The sequence below is a fragment of the Solenopsis invicta genome, chromosome 14, assembly GCF_016802725.1.
Source record: "Solenopsis invicta isolate M01_SB chromosome 14, UNIL_Sinv_3.0, whole genome shotgun sequence".
NCBI classification, from domain to species: Eukaryota; Metazoa; Arthropoda; class Insecta; order Hymenoptera; family Formicidae; genus Solenopsis; species Solenopsis invicta.
The window spans coordinates 6,565,609-6,577,284 of record NC_052677.1 but is presented as its reverse complement, the minus strand read 5'-3'; the positions used below and the strand labels follow the sequence as shown (position 1 = coordinate 6,577,284).

General features: G+C 35.5%; 1 protein-coding gene across 1 annotated transcript; it reads left to right on the top strand.

Annotated features, from left to right (window-relative positions):
* Positions 1–10,730: 10,730 nt before the first annotated feature.
* Positions 10,731–11,159, top strand: LOC113004987 (uncharacterized mitochondrial protein AtMg00820-like). The gene has a single exon (XM_026139757.1). The coding sequence runs from the start codon at positions 10,731–10,733 to the stop codon at positions 11,157–11,159; it is 429 nt and encodes a 142-aa protein (XP_025995542.1).
* The last annotated feature ends 517 nt before the right edge of the window (positions 11,160–11,676 follow it).

Genomic DNA, 11,676 nt, shown 5'->3' with positions numbered 1-11,676 from the left:
ATATTTATTTGTGCTAATATTTATTTATATACTTCTTCGAATTCAACTAGAATGTGCGCCGAATTAATTCCGGTCGTAACACAGCACGTTGAATAGGAATTAATAATATCACTATTTATATTAAATTGATTAATTTAATATAATAATTGATGCTGATTTGCATCTATATACCCATTTCCCCCTGAAAAAACTGTAAGAAATTTATTGCGAAAAATAACACCCCACCCAGGGTTCGAACCTGGTACCTCCGGAATCTCCGGTCTCGGTGTCTTACCATCTCGACCACTGGGACACAGTGATATTTCTCGCAATATTCGTATATGAGTGACAACGCATTTGAGGCGCGTGATTCAAATTACAAATATGTTTTGAACCGATAGTGTAACAACACAATAATAGTAAGAAAGCCTTCTTTCTTAATATTATAAAAGTTTGAGAAAATTTTAAATATCAAATTATTAAAAATATTAAATTAGAAGCAAAATGTTATCTTTAATAGAATTTGACACAGTTTTAAATTGGAGCTGAGAATTAAGTAATCACATTCCTAAAAAGATATAATTTATCTCAATTAAGGTGAATGTATAACATATTTTAATTTTATTCCTAAAAAGATATATGTATCTGAATTAACATGAATGTATCATTTATATGTAAATAGAAAATATAAGTTTGATGAATCACGTAGATCACGCACGATGTGTAAAATTCGGCCGGCAAGCACTAGTGAAGTGTACCTTGAGTAACGCTAATGTAGATTTCAACTTAACGAAAATAAAATTGGAGCATACGTAAATCGAATGTAGGGGAGAATTCACACCTTGACAGAAAAGAGAAAGCAGAAGAGTAGAAAGCCAATCAGAACTCGCTCTGGTAATACATTTGCAGAAAAAGAAATGTACTATTTATAGCGCGAACTCGGTCTTTGCTGTTCTGCTTTCTGCTTTTCTGTTAAGATGTAAATTCTCCATAAGAAGAGTAACAAAAGTATAAAAACGGAAGTATTTGTAAGTAAAGTTTAATTGTTCGATATTTATTCATTTTATTTATTAGTTATTTTGTATAAGTGTTGTATTTTATTATCTATCTATTCCATTATTTATTTAATTATATTTAGTGACTAGACTCAATTTACTTTTCTCTCAATATATCTGGAAACACGACATCCCGAGATGTTGTCGCATAACAATGAATTGGACTAGTTACTTATTGACAACCAATCGGGCAGGAACTTAGTCTATTATCGCGAGGTACCGGTAAATCATCTATGTACACTCTTACACATAATGACACAACGGATGAATTTTTGACATGCGCTCAAAATCGTGCGAATTCTTAATTATGATAGATTAATGTTAATGTCACGGCTGAAGAAGGTCAAGTTAGACCGGAACCTACCGTATTCGCAACCTTGTAAGATTTTAATAAATTATTTAAATTAACAACCAGTTTGCTCGTTTATGGCCTATTATCATTATGTGATTTATAACACGAGCGCGAAACCAATGGTTTGAATAAAATAATATTGTAAAAGTTTGAGAAAACTTTAAATATCAAATAAATGAAAATATCAAATTAGTAACGAAATTTTATCTTTAATAGAATTTGACACATTATTAAATCGGAGCTGTAGATTAAGTAATCACAAGAGATTCCTAAAGAGATATTTATCTCAATTAAGATAAATGTATAATACATTTTAATTTTATTCCTAAAAAGATATATGTTAATTCTAAAAAGATATATCTTAATTAACATGAATGTATAATTTATATGTAAACAGAAAATATAAGTTATTATCAAATAAATTTCTACAGACATCTTTTTTATTTACGGTTAATGTAATTGCATATTGATATCAACATCGACATGTCTATGATTGACGATGTTTTTGCTGATGATGGTTTTGCATCTGACAATATATAATGACATTTCTGTGCAACAAAATTTTGAGACTGTTAATGCAAAGGCTGTAATTTTGAGTTGCATCTAGCCGATATCTCGTTCTACCTTGTAAGTAATTGTAATAATGTTATCGCGTATAATTACACACAATGAGAGGGTATTCGAGGCGAGCCCGAGCACGTGACTCTTATCATCTCATTTCGTTTCAAAATAAACAGGTTTTGCTAAACAGGTTGAGACCCGGTGTTATCTGTAGTCCGCGAATTTCCCTTACGTTATAGTAATTATCATTTTATTGCCATTATCAACGCGGCGACTTTTAGGAGGTACTACGTCGGCACTACCTGATAGAACACGTTATTTCAAACAAAAGTCTGAATGTTTAAACATTTACTGAAATTTCTTTTTATTTACAGCAAAGCTTAAATATCGTGTTTGCAGTAAATACAAAAAAATAACGCGACACGTATTTCTCATACTTATATCTTAGTGTTTAAATATCACATTTGTTGAAGTATTATTTTACGTTTAAAAAATTCTTTGCACTTTTATAAAAAAATAAAGGTATTCGTCCTACATCGTATTTATTTCTAAATCATGTTTTTCAGATTTTTTTTTTAAATAAACAATTTGTTTTTATGTTGTAGATATATAATTATTATTTTTATTCGACATTATGGATTAATTCAGTCCATGATGATTTAATCGATTAAGGTCGCGCAAAAGTCGGTTGTCTCGAATCGAGTGACAGAGTTGTAAACGTTGGAGATCGTATTTTGGCCGGTGTGCTCGTACATACAAAAACTACTTGTGGAAACTACTCGTTCTTTTCTATTTTCTACTGGAGAATAATTTTCTTGTCATAGGAGTGGACGGTAGGATTTAAAAAAAAAATCGGTTTGGCCGGGGCTCTTGGGGTAATACTTTTCTTGGCTATAAGAATTTTTACGGATCATTCCGCAGATCGTAAAATTATCCCCTGAATTAACCCCGGAAAAAATATTGATCATGGGCTGTCAACGCTGTACAATGTTGCTAGGGCTTAAGTCTGAAGTCATTCTACTGCAATGCAACTTTGTAGGTTGAACGGAATGAAGAATATAACGCGTGGTTGTGCCTGTACACCGAAGAAAGAGTTTAGCTATCAAATATTGAGTGAAATAATGTCAAATCTTTGGTTAATATAATTAAAAATAGTTTCATTTTTTTAAAATATTTAATAAGTTACAGTAAATTTAATAATACTATAATATAATTAGCATTATTTGATAGCTATTATCCAACTCTCTTTTTAGTCTATACTACTACATGGAAAGGATAAGTTTACTGTAGTATCTAAAAATTTAGCTAGATACAAATCAGAAAATAATTTCATGTTAAACTATCAAAATAATAATTAAGATATTCAAGCAAGATGATTCTGCTGCAAAAAGTTTTGCGTTATTTGAGAAACTATTTTAAACGTCTAATATAATTTTCAGATCTGTATGTCAATGGAATTGTTCTTTCCGTATAAGGCAACTTTTAATTATATCAAAAAAACTCGTAAATTGAATTTAGTCAAAATACAACTTTGTTCTCAAAAAGTTTTAAGTAGAGCATATTTTTTTTGTTTATTATAAATCTATTTAAAACTTGCAATACAGATAGATACAATAATACATACATATTAATATAATAGGTTAATACATATGATATAGATTGTAAAAGAGGTATGCCATAGCCTCTTGCAACGTGAAAAAATAACATTTTAAATCGGTAAGTTCTGCTTGGCGATCGTATTTGATTTGTGGATACGGACAAAACTTTTGTGTCGCTGCCCGACAGAGATAATCACTTTGTGGTACGATCTACATTACGAAAGGAACGGTTTTTGTTCGGTGCAATTCTACGAACAATCATTGATCGGAAATTGACCTGCATCATCCTGAGTTTGGATCACACTACCTGCTCAGTGCTACAATGTAGCTGAAGTTAATCAAGTGACGCAAGAAAATTTGATGCGGTAATTAAGACGAGACACAAAGACACACCTCCTGTGAGAAAAGATACATTTTTGCTTTTAAAATTATTTGATAACGACAAAAACTGCCCAATAAATAGTCAGCGTGTTAAATTCTTTAACCTATATGTATTCTACATACAATAGTCAATTAGCTCGTACTGTTTTGTTGATAAAAAAATGTAAATTTTTATTTATTTTTTTCAATTAAACATAAAATACAATATAGAAATTCAAAAAGTATTTATTTAGTACTTATTAAGTATATATTTTCTATTCCTGAAATTACATTCTTTATAATAATTAATATTGGAAAGTGACTGGTTAAAAATTTAAAGGTTAATTAATAAAATGATAGTAAGAAAGCCTTCTTCGGTCGTAGCTAGGTCTTAGTGCTTATATTTATTTATGTGATTTTATATACTTCTCCGAATTCAACCAGAATGTGCGCCGAATTAATTTTCGGTCATAACACAGCATGTCGAATAAGAATTAGTAATATCACTATTTATATTAAATTAATTAATTAAATATAATACTTGATGCTGATTTGTATCTATATACCCATCCCTCCCCCCCTCTGAAAAAACTGTAAGAAATTTATTGCAAAAATAACACCCCACCCAGGGGTGTTCAAACCTGGCACTTCCAGGTTTAATTAATCCAGGAACCACATTCTGGTTGAATTTGGAGAAGTATATAAAATCACATAAATAAATATAAGCACTAAGACCTAGCTACGACCGAAGAAGGCTTTCTTACTATTATTGTGTTGTTATACTATCGGTCCAATAACATATTTGTAATTTTAATTAATAAAGTTAAAAAATTAATAACTTTTAACTTAACTTAGTTAATTTTAATTAATTAACTTTTATCTTAAACTATTTATTTTTGACACACAAACTTTAATTTATTAACTTCTTTCTGAATTAAAAATTTACCTATGAAAAAGAAAAAAATTATAAAAGAAAAAATATGCTTCCACATAAAAGCCAATATGTTATTGTTATTTTATATAACTTAATAAAATATTAAAGTTGATTCATGTTCCATATTATAATTGAATAATCTAACTTTAAAAATTTACAACGCATGTAATATGCGTAAACTGCTATTTACTTGAAGATGAAAATATACACAAAATAAAAAGTATTCACTGTCAGGGGTGTCAGGTGATTTTAAGCTCATGAATATGATATTGGATCACTCTCGATAATGCTGCAACTAAGATCCCTTGTCTAGTCCGCTTGTTTCTTTAAAAGAATGCAAATTTCACTACAACTGTTTTCTATAACCTCAATAACATGTAAAGAACTCATGTAAAAACCGCTGAACACATCAAATCGTGATTGTAGGTCAGGTACATACAAGCAACAGGGAACTGAAATCCAACGCGTCGAAAATTCTATTCTTATTCCTTGTTCCCTGTTCCCTATGTTTTTCATTGTGCATTGATACGAGGTGTGTTCAAAAAGTAACGGGAATTTTTAAATTTTGCGGGTTTGGAGAGTCCGACAGTCAAATTTTTTTTTGTTTATGTTGGTATACATGCCCCTGAAGTATGCTGAAATGTTGAGCTGTATTCATTGTTTACTTTGTCTGTGGCAGCCGCTAAGGTTACACGTATTTTTATGAGTTCGGCGATTTTCGTTTCTGAAAAAAATGGATCAAAGAATTTGTATCAAATTTTGCGTAAAAAATAACATAAAGTGTAACAAAGTGTGTGAAATGTTAACAAAGGCCTATGGTGAGTCTGCTATAAGTAAAACAAGAATTTACGAGTGGTATAATCGTTTCCAAGATGGCCGTGAAGACGTTGAAGATGACGAACGCCAAGGACGCCCCAGCACATCAAGAACCGATGAAAACATTGAAAAAGTGAAAGAAATGGTTATGAACAATCGCCGAATCACAATCAGAGAAGTCGCTGATGATGTTGGCATATCAATTGGCATATCAATGGAAAAACAATTCATGGCTTTTGCACCACGATAATGCACCTGCTCACACTTCATTGCTTGTTCGTGAATTTTTGGCCAAAAACAATACTGTAATGATGCCCCAGCCTCCATATTCGCCAGACATGGCTCCGTGTGACTTTTTCCTATTTCCAAAAATAAAGAGAACCTTAAAGGGCCGTCGTTTTACAAGCATAGATGACATTAAAAGCGCATCGCTGAAAGAACTAAAGGCTATCCCAAAGATCGAGTTTGAGAAGTGTTTCGGGGATTGGAAGAAGCGCTGGCATAAGTGCATAATATCTAATAGTGACTATTTTGAAGGCGACAACATTAATGTAGACGAATAAATAAATATTTTTTTCAAAAAACGAAAATCCCGGTATTTTTTGAACACACCTCGTATATGGTTTCCCATAGACTGAAATTTGTTGCCTGTGCTATTGCTTGTATTTTATATTTAATTGAATAAATAGATAAAAATCCACAATTTTTATCAACGAAACAATATGATCTTCTTGACTATTGTATGTATAATACATATAGGTTAGAGAATTTAACACGCTGATTGGAAAGGTCTTGTCTCTATCACCGTCATTATGAATCGACGGGAATAATTTTTTATTCCTTATTCCATGCTCCCTACTCCTACTGTCTGTGCTTTTCATTGTGAATACCTATGTCTACAATTTTAGTACAATTTTAGTAGAAAGAAATTTGCAGATTTACAAGTTCTGGATAATTAACGGTAGTGCAATCATTATAAATATTCATTTAAACCATGTATGGTTATATCAACATTGGAAGAAGTATTTTGTTAAAATTCAAAATAGTCGCAACAGTAAAAAATTGATTGTACGAAATAATAAGTTACAAAATTCATATCACAAACTTCATTATTATTAATAATGGACCTGTCAATAACTGATTAAATTTAAAAAAATTAGCCGATTAAATTTATGAATTGCAAACTAAAATACTTAAAACTGATTATGTTATTTTGTTGAAAAGTTTTTTTTGCAAAGATATGATTTTTTGAAGGAAAATGGATTTCTGACCAATTTCTCATTTTTGCTTAATGGTTTTTGCTTTATAACTTCACAGATTATTTTTCGGAAATGCCAATTGTGTAGTCATATTTTTGAGATTTGAAATTTTTATTAAAAAAAAAAATTATTGAAAAATATTGATTGCAATCAAAGTTATAGCTTCTCAAAGATGAAAAAGTCTCTCACATCCGAAAATGTGTTTCCGTATTTTCCAGGATCGGTGTGTTTAAGGATTAAGTAATACTTATTTTGTTAATAATTGATTAAAAAAGTTATCAATAATAAATACCAATTTAAAAAAAGTAATATCGCAATAAAACTGATTTGAGTTCATTTTGTAACAGACATGTATTTATTTATATTAATTGTCAGTTTTAATATTATTATTTATCAATTTTGCATCAGTAGCATTATATTGCAATAAAATTTGTACGAATTAGAAAGCCTGACAGAGTTTACGAAACTATCAATTTAATTTTTATAATAATTAGAAATATACATTACTCAAAAAAAAATTGGTTAACACTTTTCAGACACCAAAAATTAGGCTATTTTCAAATGGTTGTAACTCGGCGAAAAATCATTGTAGATAAAAAATAAAAAAAGCATTCTGAAACTTGATGTTTAACGCTCTATCAACAGATTTTTAAAGTTCTTTTAACTTCCTTGTCTTATGCAATAAGAAAGCACACCTTGTTTTGTTCCTTAAAATTTTGTATCTTTGACACTTTGTAGCTGGACAAAAAAATTTTCTTTGAACAATTCAAGTAAAGTTACATAAACTACAACATTTGGCCTACAAAATGCTTTTATTTAAAATTTTTCTACAATTTTTTTTGACCGAGTTACGAAACTTTAAAACTAAACGTTCTCGGCTGAGGACTCAGGAGCCTTAAAATTATTGTTACTTTTAAAAATAAAATTGTGTCATTGTGTTAGTGCTAATACGATCTCCAAAAGTCCCGACGCGTATTTCCCCATTGTCGTAATTTCCACTCTTGTATGCGTCGACCCATGGCTCTACACTCTCCCGCCATATTCTCTCTGTGTTGTACGCCTTATTGTGTAACATTGAATGCATTTTGTCTCATTGCAATAAATTCAATTAGTGTCTCGTATTCTTCATCGATCATATCGCCTCCTATTCCTGATTTCACATCAACAGATGATGGGCCCAGGCGCGCATTAGATAAAGTGTACAGAGTTTCGGACACAGAATCAAAGCGATCTACGCTCTCCGCGAGAGTCAGGTTAAGTGACACGCGGTGGTTAGGTTAAGTGACACACCGTAACACACACAATCGTAATTGTCCCTTGAAAGGATGAGCGTAGCCGGAATAACGCGCATCGAAGCGCTCAACAAGGGCAACACCTGGAAGTTGCAGATGCAGGCGTTACTTGTAAAGAACGACGTATGGACGTACGTAAGCGGTGAATGCGTAAAACCCGAAGGAGACGATGCAGCAAATGCGGTAAGACAATGAAAAATTAACGATCACAAGGCAAAATCAGATATTATCCTCTCAATAAATCCTAGCGAGCTAAAGCAGATAAAAGGATGCGAGACATCGAGAGATGTCTGACTGAAACTCGAGAACATCTACCAATCGAAAGGACCAGCAAGAAAAGCCACGCTATTGAAACGGCTAACTCTTCAACGTATGAAAAATGGCGGCGATATACGTGAACACATACGGAAATTCTTTGACGCGGTCGACAAACTTGGTGAGATGGAAGTCGATATTCATCCTGATTTGCTGTCAATCATGCTACTTTACAGTCTTCCGTCTAGCTTCGAGAATTTTCGTTGTGCAATAGAGGCACGGGACCAATTACCGTCACCGGAAACATTGCGAATTAAAATCGAAGAAAACGAAGCCAGAACAAACGACGATTCACGCGCGACCACACAGAACGCTTTATACGCAAACAAGAGCGGAAAAAGGACACAAAAACCGAGGCGGCCCACGACGAGCAAGAAGGATACGAATTGGGATGGTGAGTTCAAATATCGTTGTCAACGATGTGGCAAGATAGGGCACAAGGCCGTCGACTGCCCCAAGAAATAGGACAGTATCCGTGAAAGCGCGAAGAAAAGCAAGGAAACGAGCCTCTGCGCAATGGTTGACCCGCGCGAGGAACATTATGCTTTTCACACGACCAATACCAGTCGATGGTGCCTGGATAGCGGCGCGACCTCACACTTGAGCAACTCGGCCAGCGAATTTGTTACCAGGAAAGATACCAACATCAAGTTGGGCTTAGCAGACAACAGCTCGACTGACGTCTCGCGAAGGGCGAAATTCTCTTCAACGTTGACGTCCTCGGCGAAGTCAGAAGTTTTCGTTTAAAGGATGCCCTACACGTTCCTGACCTGCGCACAAACCTCTTATCCGTGGGAAAAATTACCGACCAAGGCCTCAGCGTAACCTTCGATAAAAACAAGGCCACGGTAAAAGACAGCGAAGGCACAATAAAAGTTAACTGCAGACCGCATAGGAGGACTGTACTACGTACGCGAAACGTCGAATCAACGAAACAATAATACTCAGGAAACGGCATGTACCTCTCAAGAAATCGAATCTCTGGAGACATGGCATAGACGTCTAGGACACTTGAACGAAAGGTACCTTCTAGAGGCGATAAACAAGAAATCAATCAGCGGTATCGAGATCAAGAAACCAAAAGAAAAATTGAACTGTGACATCTGTTTGAAAGGTAAGATGACTAGAGCCCCTTTTCTCAAGAAGAGTGAGCACAGCACACAATTACTGGAAATAATTCACTCAGACGTGTGTGGCTCAGACTGCGCGTCGAATCAAATGGACGATCCAGATACTTTGTCACATTCATAGACGACTGCTCCAGATGGAGCGAGGTACGTTGTCTGAGGACAAAGGACGAAGTACTTGGCGCATTCAAAGAATACAAGGCATTGAAAATCTGAAAAACAGAAGAATCAAACATCTCCAGTTGGACAACGGGCGAGAGTATAAGAATCTCGCATTCGACGCCTTCGTTAACGAGCAAGGAATCACAAGAAGATTTTTAATACCGTATTTTCCTGAACAGAATGGCACCGCGGAACGGAAGAACAGGACTTTGCTCAACACTGCAAGATGTCTCCTAACGCAATCGGGGCTACCGGCTTCTTTTTGGGCCGAAGCCATCTCAACCGCAAACTACATCAGAAACAGAACCCCCAGTTCTGCTCTGAATGGAAAATCTCCCTACGAAGTATGGACAGGGAGGAAGCCTGATGTGTCACATTTCCGGGAATTTGGTAGCAAGGTTTTCTGTCTGGATACAGAACCAACGAAAGGAAAATTCGACCCCCGCGGCAAGCCGGCACTCTTCATAGGATATTCGGAATCATCAAAAGGTTACAGGTTGTGGCTAATCGAAGAGAAGAAAATCATAACATTCCGAGACGTCACATTCGTGAACTCTCTTGCAGGCGAGTTCTCAACCCTTGAGGACTTTATCCCCGAGGATCTGTATACCCACGCAGAATCGCATCGAAACGAGGATACAGAAGAAAATCCTTCCGAGACACGAACGTTGGATGTCGTGATAACCACACCACAGGTAAATGAACCGGAGCCCGAGCGCAATGGCGATGATGTTAGTGAGGAATCAAATCCCGATGACGCTACAGAACCCCCTCAGCCGAGTAGAAGACCCGGAAGACCTCGCATAATTCGAACCGGACAGAGGAGGAGACCATGATTGCAGTACACGCAAATCCGAGAAGAGACGGAAAACGAATTGTCTCAATTTGCTGGCATAGCGGAGATACCGTTAAAGCAGGCTATGTCAGGTGAAGATGGTGAGGATTGGCGTCGGGCAATAGTCTCAGAAGTAAAATCCATTCTCAAACACAACACCTGGATATTGGTCGACCGTCCTGCGGACAAGGAAATCATCGGAAGCCGCTTTGTATTGCGTAATAAGTACAATTCTGAAGGAACCCTGGAAAGAAGAAAGGCACGTCTAGTGGCCAAGGGGTTTGCACAACGCCCGGGATTTCACTTTAATGAAACTTTTGCCCCCGTGGCACGAATGAGCTCAGTTCGTCTCCTAACTGCTCTAGCGGCTCAAGAAGGAATGAACATTCAACACTTGGATGTAACCACTGCATATCTGAATGGAGATATCGACGAGGAGCTATTTATGGAACCTCCCAAATTCCTGAAAGAAGCACTTGAGTCAGTCGCAGAAAATGAAGTCAGTCGACGATGAAGACCTATGCAAAAAGGTCGATGATATGCTTAAGGATCTGAAAGCAGGAAATAAAGTATGCCTTTTAAAAAGGGCACTATATGGACTTCGTCAAGCCGGGAGAAGCTGGCATAAGAAGCTGGACAAGTCCTTGCAAGAGATCGGAGTGAAGCGCACCAATGCCGATCCTTGCGTCTATCGCACCCATGGCAAGGGAGAGCCGGTATACATCTTGATTTACGTTGACGATATCCTAATCGTATCAAAAGACGAGAGCAAGTCCAAGATGATAAAGTCAAAATTAGCTCGCGACTTCGAGATGAAGGACTCCGGCGACGTCAAATATTGTCTGGGCATCGAATTCTCTCGAGAAGGAGACCAAATATTTATGAATCAACGAGGGTACATCAAAGACATTCTGAAAAAGTTCGGAATGGAAGATTCAAAACCGGCGAGCACCCCAATGGACGCGAGTTCAAGGCTGGACAGACCGAACGACGAAGTGGACGAAGAGGTACGAAAATTATCCTACCGAGAA